At 39.5% G+C, this 17,085-nt stretch overlaps 1 protein-coding gene across 40 annotated transcripts in view; it reads right to left on the bottom strand.

Moving 5' to 3' along the window:
• Nucleotides 1–17,085, bottom strand: part of SP100 (SP100 nuclear antigen) — a 129,287-nt gene that overhangs the window by 25,187 nt on the left and 87,015 nt on the right. For 25 of the 40 annotated variants that reach the window (XM_009444521.5, XM_063791681.1, XM_054679498.2 and 22 more), the window contains 4 exons: nucleotides 16,056–16,160; nucleotides 13,901–14,043; nucleotides 12,350–12,388; nucleotides 9,267–9,308 (listed from right to left, as the gene is read on the bottom strand). In XM_009444521.5, the coding sequence (XP_009442796.2) occupies nucleotides 9,267–9,308; nucleotides 12,350–12,388; nucleotides 13,901–14,043; nucleotides 16,056–16,160 (329 nt within the window). Of the gene's footprint in view, nucleotides 1–3,916; nucleotides 5,349–9,266; nucleotides 9,309–12,349; nucleotides 12,389–13,900; nucleotides 14,044–16,055; nucleotides 16,161–17,085 lie in introns of those variants that run through there. The other 15 variants (XM_063791676.1, XM_063791689.1, XM_063791683.1 and 12 more) reach the window with 3 other exon arrangements.

Here is a 17,085-nt window from a genome sequence, read left to right as displayed (position 1 = left end):
GAGTTTTTGTTGAATCCTAGGGCGGTGTAAAATAGGAACTCTGTGAATTGTTTCTCTCAAGGTTTTGGATGGGACAACCTTTCCTTAGCTTTCTCATTTTTGAGTGCATGAGGGAGGGCAGTCTTGCTCTGAAGTTAAGAAACATTCTCTGTCTGTGACCAAATGGTTTTTAGGAAACCCACAATAGCAGAGGTGTCAAGGCATACCCCCAGCAACATGGAGCAGTCTCATAGGAAAATCCCTACACTGTTAACTTTTTGCTCAGCTGGCAGGCTTCATAAAAACTGATTATCTCTTGTCCATGAATACCCTGAAACTTCTTTGGAGGTGACTCTGGAATCAGAGACATGTAAGATAATCTTTTCAGCCTATTGAGTGAAATTTCGGGGAAGAAAAATTTAAAACCACCACACTTAATCCACTACATTACTTGTCTCATTCAAAACAACCAAGATGGGAAACTTGTCTTCTAAGACTCAGGGTACACTGCCTCTATCAGCACCAGCTGGTTTGATGTGTAACACTTAGGGTCCTTCTTCTTGCAAGTACTTAGATAAGTGGACCCATGTGACCCGGGATGGTCAAAAGCAGCAGTGGCCAAAAATGGGGATCTTTTGAAAATGCCTAAGCTGATGTATTACCATACACAATTGGAAAAAGCTGGTTTTAGAACCAGACAAATTGACTTACTTCTGATAGCAGTGAGATGCTCCTAAAAGAAATTCTGGGGAAAAAAATGGCCTTCATTGAAGAGATGAGCAAAAGGCCATCCCACACTATTTCTGATTTGAAAAAGACTTCAGAAGCTTTCTCCCTTTCATTCCAATTGCTTCTCCTCCTTCTACCCCTATGCCTTCATATTCTTCCTTAACTGAATTTATTCCTTTCTACTTGTTCTCTTGGCTCCCATCTGTCTCTTGGGTAGAGATTTTTGGAATGTCACAATATACACATTTCCTTCTCTCAAAAGGGGGAAAACGTATTTACATTTGGAACAGAAGGAGCAAACAGAACAACTAAAGAATGAAAATGAAACAATTAAAATTATCACAATTATCACCAAGAATTTTTTCTGACCCAAGACTAACGAATGACACCGATGAGTTATTGCAAGCTTTGCTGGATCACTTATGCTCCCAATCTCCCACTGACATTGGTAAAACATATTCAACCACCCCCATTAAAGTGGAAGTAAACCCAATTAAACTCTTTATCCAATATCAGACAATACCCTTTAAATGCCCTGCTGGACTTCACAGTCCCTTGGAGATGTAAAACTTCATTAGCCATATGGAAGGATTAAATTCTTTCTCTGTGCTTTGAGATATAAATTTGTTTCACTCAGTAAGGGCTTCGGTCATGTAGGACAGATAACTTTAACTTGTACCATTTTGAAAGGCACAATTTAATTCAATTCTCTTTTTAAAACTAGTGAAATTTACCTGATTCATGACCAAAATTTTAAAATCAAAGCTATAAAACCTCTCTGTAGTACCAGATTGACTTATAAATACATTAATGCTCAGGAATTAGTAGTCCCAAACATCTAAGTTCACATGACTTGAATAAATCTTTTGATAAGTATGACTGATTATTTTTGCTTTAATAAAACACCTATCTTCTAAGTTATCAGCAAAATACTCATATATTTAACTTTAAGATTCTTTCTTAAGTGAACATCTGATATTCACAGGCTATAAAATTGGTTGACAGGAAAATAACTTGAAATGATGACTAGCTTTGTCTAATGTATCAATTTTCATAAGTAATCTAGGTAAACTGTTAAAAATAAATGTAAATGGGATAAACATATATAAATAAACTTTTAATGTAATTTATAATCTTAAAGTTTTACTAAATTAAATTCAAAAATAGATGCTCATTAAACGTCTAGGTCAATTCCAATTAAGATAAAAAATGTTTTTGTTATGGGAAAATGTTTCTAAAAATTATAAAAGAGTTCTCATTTGTAAGATACTGTCATGTGATAGACAATTCAAGATTTCTTATTTCCTAGGTTTTCAATAAAATTTAAAGTTACTGAAAGTTTAAACATTCTAATTAATATATATAATTCTAAATTTAAAATGTGTCAAAAAAGTAAGATGTGTTTTTCATGACAGAAAATTATAAGGAGGCATAAAAATATGTTCTTTACTGAGAAAAAGTAATTGTGTTTAATTCAGGGGTTATTTAAGGTTGTTTTAAAATAAGGAGCAATAAAGAAAGGAACCAGTAAGAAGGAGAGAGAAAAGCGAAGACAGTTATAAATATTTTTGGTAAGATAGGTTAAAAGAGAATAATTTTGCATGAGAAAAAAGTCTTGTATGGTAAATTTTTTGTTCTAAAGTAAAATGTCTAGTTATTTAAGAAAGTACAGAGAAAAGCAAAAAGTCCAAGCGTTTCACAAACAGTCTAAGTCATAATAAGGTTTGTGAAAAGAAACCCTATGAAATAAATTGTGTATATGATCAAGTTGGCTATAATTAAAAGGAAATTATAAGTCTTTCTAAAGATTGAGATTTGATATTAAAAATACACTAATAAAAAACAAAAAATTTGGTCCCCTATGTTAGAACAACAAAGTTTGCTTAAAATATTGCTTTGCTTTTAATAAAATTAAAAGATACTGATTTTTAATTCTGAAATCTCTTTCTTTTTAAAACTTTTTTTTTTTTTTTGAGATGGAGTCTTGCTCTGTTGCCCAGGCTAGAGTACAGTGGTGCAATCTCGGCTCACTGTAACCTCTGCCTTCTGGGCTCAAGCGATTCTCCTGCCTCAACCTCCCGAGTATCTGAGACTACAGGCACATGCCACCACGCCTGGTTAATTTTTTGTGTATTTTTAGTAGAGACAGAGTTTCACCATGTTGACCAGGCTGGTCTCAAATTTCTAACTTCAGGTGATCTGCCTGCCTTGGCCTCCCACAGTGCTGGGATTACAGGTGTTAGCCACGGCGCCTGGCCCAAAACTTATTTTTATTAAGATAATTCCTGTATTGTCTTTATTAAGTTTTTGATTACTCAAGAAAACTGAGCTTTAAAAGGGCTAAGATTTTTACATCCATGTAACTTTCTGTATTGCTTTTGAAGTCTTTTGATTATAACTCTGGTTAAATGATAATTATTATTTTACAATGATCTGTGATTCCATTTTGATCAAGTGTTTTATACCTTTCTACATCTTTGGCAGGTTTCCCCAAGATCAAAATCCTAAATTTTTTTTTTGGCCTAAAATTTACTTTGCTATTTTCCAGTTGGACCTCTGAGGGACCTCAAAGAATGTATCTCTCCTCTTGCAGAGATATTAAATGATTAGACTGATTTGGTAAATTGTATGGGAGAAACTGTCAAATGATACATAATACTAGATCTTCTTTCAGTTACACTTATGAGTATGTTATCGATAAAATGTTCCCCAAATTATATAAATTTATAAAAATTGTTATCAGTCATAATTTTGATTAAGTCTTTTCTAAAGTAATAATTATATAGATATGTTATTAATGTGAATATCCTAAAGATTATATGACATTTGTAAAAATCTAATAGTTTTAATGGGACACTATCAGTCGTGATTCTGGTTGTTATCTTAAAATGCTGCAGGTAATCAAAATATCTAAATTTCCTTGTCAATTGGGTACTTCTGTTAGATTTTAACCATGGCTATTCTAAGTTTTTGACATCCACAGTTACCGTTTTAAAATTTTCTGTACAAGCATTTGAAGTCAACTATAATCCAAAATTGCTTTTTTATGGAAAAGGCTCTGACAAGTACTCTTGAACATAGGTTTCTGATAACTTTGGAGATCATATAGTTAGACTAGATAAAACTTCCAGAACTCTAATGAAAAACTGATGTCTTCATGAAGATTGCTAACCCAACACCAGCAAAATAAGAATTACATGAGACTAAATTGATGGAGGAATAAAGTGACTTTTACGACTTTTTGTTTGAAACATTGCCGATTCTTTTCATATTTTGTTTTCAAAAGTCAAGAAAACTTCTCTTTCTTTTAAGTTACTTATATCTGACAGCCCTTAGGTAAAGTAGACTTTTGTGAGCAAAACCAAAACAGTTACTTTTCTCTCTCTACATGAATTCGCCATAATTTGGAAACTATTCATAAACATTCTTATGACAATGGTTATTTGCATAAGTTCAATAATAATCTGTTTCTTTTGTAACAGGACAGATTGGAAACACTGATTATTTTACCAAGGCTTTGACTAGAGGGTCATATTTTCAAGTATGACAAGATTGTTTTGAGGGATTGAGATTGGCTTTGTAGAGCTAATAGACATGGAAGAAGACTGACCTGGTACCTTGTCTACACAGTTCCCTCATACAGTTTTTAAAAAATTGTATTTACTTAGAAGCATTCAGAATGTCAACAAAACAGCTGCAACTGTTTTTTTTTTTGCAATTACAGAGTGGCATTCAGTTAACAGAACAACAAATGTTTTGTATAAGCTGCATCAGAGACAACTGAAGGTGAAAAAACTACCATCCTCATATACAACTAATTTGTGCTGTGCACTAACAAGAACCTGCTTTAAATTTCCATGCCAATTTACAACCCCCACACTGTACCAGGCAAAGGTTAGTGGCTAAATACCACCAGGACAGGGCTATCTAAAGACACGTTCGGTAGTGGTTAACTATACAAAAAAACACAGTGTACAGTTTAAAAACAAATCTTACACAGTCTTACGTTGAAGTTTTTTTCTTTAAAAGGAGTGAGTTGTGTACAGGTGGCTTAAATGCTTTATAGACAAGAAAAAAACTGCACTAGAACCAACTTATTTATCATCATCTTCTTCATTTTCCTCCTCTTGTTCATCCTCTTCATCTTCTTCCTCTTCCTTCTTTTTCTTGCTTTTTTCAGCCTTGACAACTCTCTTTGTTGCTGAATTAGGCTTTCCTTTAGCTCGACATGCAGCAATATCCTTTTTGTATTTTTCCTTCAGCTTTGCAGCCTTCTTTTCATAAAACTGCTTGTCAGCTGCAGCGGTGTTATTCCACATCCCTGCCAGTTTCTTCACAACATCATCAATGGACAGGCCAGGATGTTCTCCTTTGATTTTTGGGCGATACTCAGAGCAGAACAGGAAAAAGGCCAAAGGAGGCCTCTTGGGTGCATTGGGATCCTTGAACTTCTTTTTTTTCTCCCCTTTAGGAGGGATATAGGTTTTCATTTCTCTTTCATAATGGGCCTTGTCCGCCTTTGCCATATCTTCAAATTTTCCTTTCTCTTTAGCAAAAATGGTCTTCCACATCTCTGAGCACTTCTTTAAAAACTCTGAGAACTTGACTGAAGCATCTGGGTTCTTCTTCTTATGCTCCTCCTGACAAGTTTGCACAAAAAATGCATATGATAACATTTCACCTCTCAGCTTCTTAGGATCTGCTTTGTCCATGTTTAGTTATATTTCCTCAGCAAGGTACAGAGTCGCCCAGGGCCTGTCCAGCTCTCACTTGTGCCAGCACTATCTCTATGGAGCTCAATGTACTGCAATCTCTTGTAGGTTTTTTGACCTCGTGTTAAGTAATGTCCCTTCCCAACAGGCCCAGAAACCTTGAGGTATTTGGGGGACTTCAAGAAAGGAGGAATTTACCCAATTCTTACAAGTAGTGCAGACACAATCTGATGATAAATCCTTGGCTTGGCTTTCTAGCCTGAAGAAGCTTTTAAAAGTCTAATCTAAAATGTCTAATGAAAAGGTTCCAGCAAAGCCAACTTAAAAGGAGCCTATATGGACAATCACTATTCCTGTTGCCTTTTATATAAATAATCAGGTCAAGTACAATAAGACTAAAACTTATATTGCAAATAAAATTGGCCTATGATTTTTCTTTGGCAGAAAAGGGAGATCGAAGAGAGAAAAATTATCTTTCAGAAGAAAATTATAGCATAGTTGTTATTAGATTCTAGCCCAGACCATTATTTTTGAGTTTCAAAAATTATTATTTGCTTGCAATTTGGGCTTAATTATTTCCTGGCTATAGTAAGTCTCTAAAGAAGAACCTGGATTTAATCTTCTTTCTTAGTTGGCTCCCTAATGGAACAGGTTTTTTTTTCCCCCATTCTTGTACACAAATTCTCTTTTTGATTATAATTTTTGTGTGCATTATATTTCTGCTATTCAAATTATTAATGCTGTGAATCACTCATTGTTTTATTTCTTCCAAGAAAAGTAAAATTATGAAAGTCTGAAGACTAGCAACAGCAACTATAAATTGATGTCTTGTTCATTTGGTTACTCTTAGGACTAATTTCTTTATTCTATTGTGTTTTCAAGTTGTTTGCTTGTATTCAACAAGCAACAGCAACTATAAATTGATGACTTGTTCATTTGGTTACTCTTAGGACTAATTTCTTTATTCTATTGTGTTTTCAAGTTGTTTGCTTGTATTCAACAAGCAACAGCAACTATAAATTGATGACTTGTTCATTTGGTTACTCTTAGGACTAACTTCTTTATTCTATTGTGTTTTCAAGTTGTTATGATTATAATATTAGGTTGGTGCAAAAAAGTAATTGCAGTTTTCACCATTACTTCTGATGGCGAAAACCGCAACTACTTTTTTGCCCCAACCTAATAATAAACATAGTTTATTTTCTTGGCTATTAAGTCACTCATGATTTGCATTGTGCTTGCTTTCGATCCATGGCTAAGGCCAAAATACTGATTTCCCAGTGAGATGATTTATCATTCAGGAGAATAGCATGTAGCTGTGTGTCATGACCTACCTCATCTTGTCAGCAAACTGGCCTGGTTGCAATAACAAGGTTTTTTTCCCCCACCGAGGGACATGACCTCCTGGAATAAGCCTTCCCATTGACAAGGAATGAAGAACATCTATCCCGTTAACCTAGCAGATTGATCAGCAATACTTCCATGGGAAGATTTTTTTTTTTTTAATCAAAAAGGGAATGTGATAATCTACAGGTCACATTTGGCAGTTTAGTTTAAAAGTAAACAGGCTTTCCAATTAACCCACCTTGGGAAGGTCTTGTGATTCATGGTGAAATCTTGTCCCTGAATCTTATCATGAGTCTCTCAAATTGTTGACACAGTGATTAATGCATAACCCAGTGACCCTGAAAAGGACACTGATTTATTTCTGGATCTTAGAGTTTTACTGATTGTCTTGCATGGAGACATTTGAGCCTGCATGTTGCAATCTGTATCCAGTGATTGTAACTTCTGTATTGTACCCTTCAATGAGAAAGGACAGCTCTGGTGTGAGGAGTCCCTCTCTCTTCTCCTAAACTCTTCTACAAAACAGGGGTTTCCAACTCCCGGGATAAGGACCTGTACCAACCCATGGCCTGTTAGGAAGTGGGCCACACGGCAGAAGGTTAGTGGTGGGTGAGTGAGTGAAGCTTCATCTGTATTTACAGCAGCTCCCCATTGCTCGCATTGCTGCCTGAGCTCCACCTCCTGTCAGATCAGCAGCAGCATTAAATTCTCATAGGAGCACAAACCCTGTTGTAAATTCCACATGCGAGGGATCCAGGTTGCGTGCTTCTTTTGAGAATCTAATGCCTGATGATCTGTCTCTGTCTCCCATCACCCCTAGATGGGAACTTTTAGTTGCAGAAAAACAAGCTCAGGGCTCCCACTGATTCTACTTGATGGTGAGTTATATAATTATTTCATTATTTCAGTATCTATTACAATGTAATAATAATAGAAATAAAGTGCAGGATAAATTTAATGTGCTTGAAACATCCCAAAATCATCCTGCCCCCAACCCCATCCCGGTCTGTGGAAAAACTGTCTTCCACAAAATTGGTTCCTGGCACCAAAAAGTTTGGGGACCTCTGCTATAAGAGCACTTCAACTTGTGGCCAGTGCAGTGGCTCATGCCTGTAATCTCAGCACTTTGGGAGGCTGAGGCAGGCGGATCACGAGGTCAGGAGTTCAAGACCAGCCTGATCAGCATGACAAAACCCTGTCTCTGCTAAAAATACAGAAATCAGCCAGGCATGGTGGCACACACCTGTAGTCCCAGCTACTTGGGAGGCTGAGGCAGGAGAATTGCCTGAATCCAGCAGGTAGAGGTTGCAGTGAGCCAAGATTGTGCCACTGGACTCCAGCCTGGGCAATGGAGCGAGACTCCGTCTCAAAAAAAAAAAAAAAAAAAAAGGCATTTCAATTTGTAAAAAACTCCAAATACTCTCAACTTTGTTGGTGTGTTTTATTGAGTCACTCCTCACATTTGGCTTTTAAGAAATCATTATCAAATTATTTCTTCCTGGCCAGCACTGTGGCTCATGCCTGTAATCCTAGCACTTTGGGAGGCTGAGTTGGGAGGATCACTTCAGCTCAGGAGTTCAAGACAAGCCTGGGCAACATAGTGAGACCCTGGCTCTACAACAAATTTAAAAAATTAGCTGATGTGGTGGCATGCACCCGTAGTCCTGGCTATTTGGGAGGCTGAGGTGGGAGGATCACTTAAGCCCAGAAGGTTGAGGCTGCAGTGAGCTGTGATTGTGTCACTGCATTCTAGCCTGGGTGACACAGCAAGATCCTGTCTCAAAAAATTTATTTATTCCTAAACAGCCTTAATTTTGGTTGATAAGGGAGCCTGTGGAATCAGGTTTGCACATCATTGAGCACCAGTCAAGAAGTGAGAGTAAACATGCCTCATCAGTTGCCAAGTGGTGATGGTTTTTGTCCTAACCAGCTCAGCACACTGAGCCTAAACCTCCCTCAAGAGTGGCAATAGGGGCTTCATAAGAGACTCACTTTTCCTCTGTGTGTTCCTCTGCAGAACTAATGACAGAGTCTACACCTCGAACTCACCAGCTTGGCTCAGTCTGTTCCTTCTGGCTGACTGAGCTCTGTCTGCACCTTGGAGCGGATATTTGGGATTTTCCTTTCCATTCACACCACCTACTTGAAAATGCTTTTATTTTCTGACATTTGATCCTTCTCCCTAATCAGCAGGCCAGCCCTGCCCATTACTACTTCAAGTTCTTGTCTCTGGAGGCCTCGGTGATCTAGAGCTCAGCCTCCTATACTCACTTTCTAAGGGAAATGAGGAAATTTGAAGATTTCTACTGAAACAAAAGGATGCTTTTGCACTGAGACACCCAATCCCAGACCCAGGTACCTGGCTTGCATCTTCTCATCACACACAGCAACATACTCCAACTGAGACTGAGCATGCTTCGGGGAAAGGCAGTCATGACATAGTGAGCCTGGAGAAAGGCCTGACTTATTTTGGGGTCATAGTCGGAAATTTATACTTACACAAGGGTCAACTAAGGTATTGTTGTGAGACTCCAGTATTCTCTGTTGAAAAAAACAGAAAGATTGGTACAATATTGAGTGTGATTTTTCATTAACCCCACATTTGAACAGACTTCTTTATTTTTAAGGGATTCATGCCACAGCCCTTCTTTTGTTTCATGTCTGCTTTTATGGACCTGTACATCTAACTGAAGAATAAAAAAGCACTAAATTATGTGTCAGTGACAGTTTGGCCCAATGCAAGTGCCATTTCCTGGCTCTCACACCCAAGGCAGGCCTTCGTGAAACCATTCAGGGAGACTGAGCTGGAGCAACTCTATTGGTCCTCCTACTTCAAGGGGCCTGCAGGCATGTTTGTCTAAATTTGGAAGTGTCCAGGTGCAGTGGCTCACGCCTGTAATCCCAGCACTTTGGGAGGCCGAGGAGGGCAGATCACAAGGTCAAGAGATCGAGTCCATCCTGGCCAACATGGTGAAACCCCGTCACTACTAAAAATACAAAAATTAGCTGGGTGTGGTGGCGCGCACCTGTAGTCCCAGCTACTTGGGAGGCTGAGGGAGGAGAATCGCTTGAACCCGGGGGGTGGAGGTTGCAGTGAGCTGAGATTGCGCCGTTGCACTCTAGCCTGGTGACAGAGCTAGACTCTGTAAAAAAAAAAAAGAAAGAAAAAAAAAAGGAAGTGTCATTCCATCCAGAGAAGCTGCAAAGGGAATCGACCGACTCTTCCTCCACAGCTCCCAGTGACCACAGGGCCCAGAGTCCTGGACGCCATGCAGGTGTCCCAGGAATAACTCTAACCCTTTCTGCAGCTCTCCAGGAACACATCTTTGAAGACAAAATGCCTCCAAGATCCCCAGTACTGTAGCTCTTCTCCTGAAGGTAAGCACCTCTCCACTTTCTCCTGAATCTTGAGAGCTTGCTTTGACCTAGGGTATCTGTGGAATGAAACAATGACTGCTAAAGCTTTTACCTGTAGCTCAGGGCAGAGAGGCCTTAGACAAACCACTCAGTGGGATCCAAGGCATGATGATAGAAGAGGTGGCCATATTACCACCTGCCAGAAGCAATCTGGGCCTTTTGGCTAAGATAAAGTATAGCAGCTTAGTGGCCTAGAATCTCCCACTCCATCCCATGAGTTATTCACCCAGGTAAGACAATGAGGTTGACAGAATCCTTAAGGTTCATCCTTTTGGCCTCCTTTGTTTTGCATTATTTCATTGGCCAAGCCCATCACCTGGAGCTTTGCAATGGCTCCAAAGTTGTTTGTTTAATGGATACATAAGTGCATGAACAAATGAACACAATTGTCACTTGGGAGAAGAGGTTTCTTAGCAGCCAGTAAACGATTAGCTTGGACTTTTATGACTTATTATCCTGGGGTATCTCAGCTATCACCAGCAGGTTTAACAAAAAACTTATAAGCAGGAAAGCTGGCAACAATAGCATTTACCACGCGGTGCTGAGAGTGACACAAGCATTAGAAACTGAGGGGAGAGGAGGGAAGATAGACCCTCTGGGGAGATCCTCTGAGAACCGAGGCAATTTCACCTCTAGAACTGTGGGCCCTCAGGGAATGGAGAGAGGGTGCCTGTGATGAAGGGATGGGAGATGGCCAGCTCAATTGATTAGCCCAAACTGCATCAGCCTTGACTGTCTGGCAGTGGGTAGACATGTTTGATTTTAGTAATTATATCAAATAATGTCTTTCTCCAGAAAACCCAGTGGATACAGAGCCTAGTCACTGAATCTGTAGTCATAAAGCCAGTGGAGCAGGTAGCCCCAGGAGCCAGCTTTGTAAAGATTGTGACTTCCTGGTATGGCAGAAATATCCAAGGTCACCCATGTCAGAGCTTAGGAAAATGGAAGTTCTTCCATCTCCTTCCTTCACCAGGTTCTCTCTTATACCCAGCCTTGGAGAGGCCATGGAAGGCATCAGTGATCTCACCATTTTTCCATAGAATACATATAGTATGAAGACCACTGGTCTATGAACTCCACATACTACATCCACAGAGGGAGAATTCACCTTCACAGATAGAAGTGAGGTCTGTGCAGCCCTTTTACTGGGGCCAAAGGGCCTCTCCACAAAGGAAAAGATTTTCCAGGTCAGCAGCCTCACAGGGCACTCTGCCTCCCAGTCCAAAATTTTCACCTGAAGAACTCTCTGTGTCTGTGTGTGTGTGTGTGTGTGTGTGTGTGTGTGTGTGGTGGAGGTAAAAGATAAAAGGAGAGAATGTTTTTTGTTGTTTGCTTCCCTGGGTGACATATGCCTATATATACATTTTAGGGGGAATTCTCCATTAGGTCATGTGTAGTGACCATGGGATGTTTCTAGGGGAACTTTTGCTTCATATTTATTTCTAAAATATAGAATCCAGAAAAACCAGTGAAAAACAACCAGTGTTTATATTAAGGTTGCAAAGGCACACTGTTTTGTGCATTTCAAACTCATGCTTATTTTTCCAATGCCAGCCCTATCTTTTGTGTTTAAAGAAAGTATGGCGCCAGGCATGGTGGCTCATGCCTGTAATCCCAGCCTTTTGGGAGGCTGAGGCGGGCAAATCACATGAGGTCAGGAGTTTGAGACAAGCCTGGCCAATGTGGTGAAACCCCATCTCTACTAAAAATACAAAAAAATAGCCGGGCATCATGCCACACGCCTGTAGTCCCAGCTACTGGGGAGGCTGAGGCACAAGAATCGCTTGAACCAGGGAGGTGAAGGTTGCAGTGAGCCTAGATCACACCACTGCACTCCAGCTTGGGCGACAGAGTGAGACTCTTTCTCTTAAAAAAAAAAAAAAAAGTATGGCATTTAGCTCCTTTACTAAAAAACACATACAATTCAGTTCTGTCTTTTAATCTATTTCTGAGGATTGTTCCCACCTCTATCTCAAACGTTTTGATGTTCAAAGGAGCCCTGGACTTATACATTGAATAATGTTTGAAAGCAGCAACTGCAAAAGCATCATATTATAAAATCAAATTTTATGATGATGGGTCAATTTAAAGACGGTAAGGCCACAGAGATAGAAAATCAACAACATAATAGACGAGACATTGGCAGAAGATCACTTGATCATCACCTTTTTTCTTGTGCTTGGTGGTTCTGGCAGAAATTTGTTCTAAAAAAGAAAAGAGATAAATGATTTGATGGGTTCTTGCTTTTATTTTGTGAGCTTAGTATTTCTGACTGCCTTCCAAATATTCCTACCGGGATATCCCACTATTAACTCAAATTCAAGGTGTTTTCATGGAAATTACTTTTCATGATTCTCCAGGGATTCAAGGAAGAATTTCAATGCCTTTCTCTGGCCTCATGACTTCTACAATCAGTCCAGAGAATGTAGCCACCTCATTACTCCCAACTTCTTGACACATTGTGGAGCAGATTTGCATGCTGTCCTTTCTATATGTGTAGAATGCCACATTCTACATTTTTGCTAGTTGTTCATCTTTTTAGACCTAGCTCAGTGCAAGAGTTCCACAAAATGGTCCTCAACCTCAAAGCCAGAAATGACTTTCTCTTCTCCGATCTATTGTACCTCTTCCTGCAGGTGTCTCTTGTGAGAACATTGACACCGTGTCCAGGCCTGTAATTATGAAAGCACAGCCTTCCTTCTGGGAAGGGGCTCACACTTTGTATACCCTCCATAGCTTTAGATGTTGGTTCAATAAGTATTTACTGGGCAAAGATCTTTTATTTGTGTAATTTAGAGATGGGGTCTTGCTATGTTGCTCAGGCTGGAGTGCAGTGCAGTGCCTATTGACAGGTGCAAACCTACTACTGATCAGCAGGAAAGTATTGACCTGCTCTGTTTCCAACCTGGACTGGTTCACCCCTCCTTAGGCAATCTGGTGGTCCCCTATGTTGATGCTGAACTTAGCATGGATATCTCATTGGCATAGTACACTAAGCCCAGGACCCCTGGGCTCAAGTGACCCTCCTGCTTCTGTCTTCTGAGTAACTGGGACTACAGACATGTGCCACTGTGCCTGGCAGATTTTTTTTTTTAATTGTTAGAGTGGCATGAGGAAGGACTGTCTGTGGGTGTGCAACAGAAAGCACTGTATTTGGAGTCTAAAGACACAGGTTCATCTGCAGCAAAGACCCTGTGCCTGCTTTGTAACATCAAGGGGTTCATATGAGAAGCAATGTTACTTTAAAATGCAATTTATTTATATTCTCTTACAAGAATAAATTTGAGGTGGCCTATCCAAAGAAATCTTGTTGAAATATTTTGTAATCCAGGAACTACATATATATATATGTTAAATATATATGTGTGTGTGTGTATATATTTAACATTTACCTCCCCCGCAAATTTAAGACCTCCCCTCCAACTTAAGTTACTTTCATGTGACCAAATTCCACAGTTTATTAATGGCAGAGTCAAGGCCACAATTTACTGTCCAACCTTCAAAAGGGTAAGAAATAAAGTACTTAGAGGATTAAGCTGTAATATAAGCCAGCCAACGTAATGTTCAGGTGAGAACGTTAGTAATAACATATGCATGGAGACCTGGGCAGAGGAAGTCATGATGAATTTCTGGGCACTGAGAAATTCTGCTAAAGCTTGGTGTTAGTGAAGCATGACAGCTAAATCCTTGGTTTCAGCCATCTGTCACTAGAATACCTCCATCAGGACTTTCAGGGTATATCCACCGCAGCGTATACTTAGCTTCCAGTTCTTGGATGCTCCGCGGTCTCCTTCAATTTCAAATTCCCTGGGAGTGAACCACTTTTTATCCTCACTCTGTATACACTTCTTCGAGGTTCCTGTAAGACCAAGGCAAAGTGAGCTCCCCAACTGTGAAAACACCTGAACTTGGCCTCCCCCCATGCTGGGGTCTGGGGCCACCCACTTTGGGCTTAGGATCGTAGCAGTAAAGTCTGCATTTTCCTGTCAGATATCAGGGGCTTCATACCCAGCCTGAAGGAACAGAGATGAAGGGTTCTCTCTGTCATGTGTGTACATTTCTTTGACCATCATGCAATGAGAAGAAATATTACTACCAACATTTACCTTTTCAACGTATTTTGCTATATTCCAAAGGTGGGGGTGGGTGCAAAGAATGGCCCTAAAGAATGAGCAGAATTCTTCCTCCTCCCTTCTCTGAGACCTGATATAGAGTCAGCCTGAATTTCAGAGAGGTGGATGAAGGCACAAAGCCCTCTACCATGCTCTTGGGTCCCCAGGTGGCCATGTGGAAGCTGTGACTACAGCCACATCTGCCTTGTCTTGTACCATGTTGTACATGTGGTACAATCAATTATGTTTCCTATTTTGAACTCATGGCTATTTTATATTAAAAGTAATTATGGAAATGTTATATAGTGGGAGAAGTTAAATTATGCTTATGCAACATAGTCATGGGGCAAACATTTATATTTGTTGGTGCTCAAAGAACTATGTTGTGGGGAGGTGTCAACCATGACAGATGAACATTAGTTCTGTAATTTAACAATTGTAACTTGCAAAGTATTTTATGTCTGTTTTTTTATTTTTTTCTCATAATAATACAGTGAGGCAAGTTATATTATTGTTCTGATTTTGTAGAGAAGGAAGTTCAAGGTTAGAGAGACCGAGCACCTGGCTGTAGATGAATCAGACACTCTTGGTATAGCTGAAACTTGAATGCAGGTCTTCTGATTCTAAACCCTGTGATCTTACCATTTAGCAGAAGGCTATACAGACGTTATGGGAAATGGGGCTGTGAAAGTTACTGCTGAGATTCTCAGATGTGTACATTTTCCACCCAAGTACTGAGGTGCTTGCCCTTGTAGTGGGTGCTAGTTGGATGTCTTGTGGGCCTTTCACATAGGGTAAGAGGAGATGGCCTCATAGGTTAATGTTTTATGAATTTTAAAGGTGTGAAAATGTCATTGTTGTGCGAAACAGAGTTAACAGAGTGGGCCTGAGACTTTCCTTAGACGGCCTATATGCAAGGTTGGCCATTGTCTATATGCAAGTTTGGCCACTGGCATTTAGGAATTTGGATTTTAGGAGAGTTCTATCATTCCCAGAACTCATTGTGGGCTAAACTGTTCATAATAAACAATATGGATAAACATATTGTTTATCCATAAAGATAAAGCCCTTTAGAGATAAATCCCTCTTATTTATGGTTATAAACAAATGCAATTTATTTATATTCTCTTACAAGAATAAATTTGAGATAGCCTATCCAAAGAAATCTTGTTAAAATGTTGTGTAATCTGGGAACTACCGATCCTGATGTATTATTTTCAGACATATGTAAATAAATTGCATTTATCTATAACCATAAATGAAGAAGAGGGCTCACTGTGCCTAAACTGTTTGCGCAAATGATATGATTTATGCTGAACACCCGCTTTCCTTCTGGGAATCTGGAATTTTGGTATGTGCTAGGCAGAGGGCACCTATGTGACTGGTAAAAACCCTGGACTCCTAAACTCAGGCTGGTTTCCCTGGTAGACAACATTTTACATGTGTTGTCACAATTTGTTGCTGCAGTAATTAAACGAGTCCTGCATGACTCCATTGGGAGAGGACTCCTGGAAGCTTGCTTTTGGTTGTCTCTGAATTTCACCCCATGTGCATTTTCCCTATGGTATGTTTTGCATGCTTCACTCATAAACCCTAGCTGTAAATGTGATGATGTCCCAAGTCCTAGGAAAGCTCCTAGCAAATCATCAAGCCTGGGGCTGGTTTTGCAGAACCTCAAAGCAGGTGTCTGCTCCTAAACAGTATGCTATCTGTGTGGATATTTTCCAGCTGAAAATCATAGATGGACCAGTAAACTCACCTTGTTTGAATCGCTCCTTATATAGAGTGCCCTTCACCTCACCACAGGTCACAGGAAGTTCAGATTGTTTAAAATTAATATTTTCATCTTTGGGAATTCTTGGACCTGCAAGGAAGCATTTTTTTTTTCCATTCCATCTACTTTTACAACTGTGCATTGTCCCTCCCCACCTGTCTTGAGAGCTTTCTTTTATAATTCAAAATGTATTGGAGGTATTTCCCCCATGAATCAGTTACATTTCAAAGTCTTTCTTTCATGGCACATTAGATAGCTGTAGATACTGTTGTCCTCCATTCCACCCTCTAAAATATGCCACAACAGCCTGGCATGTGGTAGGATCTCAACTTTCAAGCTGGTTGGTCATATCCACCTATCACACAATGATTTTCCTCCTGATGTTTTGAAGGGAGATTTCCACTCATATTATTGCTTTGACGTTGAGTTAAAACAAACTCTCAAATTTTAGCCTCATCTCCCCATTCCAGGCATTGACTGAGGGGACAGAGGGCAGGATGGCAGAGTGGCACCTAATGGGGCACCTTTCGGGGTGGCGTCTGTCTCCCTCTTTGCCAACTGCTTTGCTTCACTTTTTCACTTGAGCTTTCTCCGACGCTAAAAGGGAAGCTTGGTGTGGGGGGTTCTAGAAGAAACTGCACATTGAGAGAGGAGGGATAAAGAGAGATTGACGAAGCATTCAAATATACAGTTAGATAGAAGAAATAAAACCTGGTGTTTTCAATAGATCAATAGGGTGATTATAGTTAACATGACTTGATTATACATCTCAAAATAGCTAAAAGAGAATAATCTGAATGTTCCTGGCATCAAAAAAGGTAAATATTTAAAGTGATGGATATCCCAATAACTCTGATTTGATTATACGAAAGTATCAAATTGTCACATGTACCCCCAAGTATTTCTATCTATTACGTATTAATCAATCAACAAAAAAGAAAGTGCACATTGCTCAGGGAACCCTGCATGAGGGGTTGACTGGGACACTGGGGATCTGATTCCACTGAGGCAGGTA

Source organism: Pan troglodytes, chromosome 13 (genome assembly GCF_028858775.2).
Source record: "Pan troglodytes isolate AG18354 chromosome 13, NHGRI_mPanTro3-v2.0_pri, whole genome shotgun sequence".
Taxonomy (NCBI): Eukaryota; Metazoa; Chordata; class Mammalia; order Primates; family Hominidae; genus Pan; species Pan troglodytes.
The sequence above is the reverse complement of the archived record's forward strand: the minus strand, read 5'-3'. Positions and strand labels throughout refer to the sequence as shown.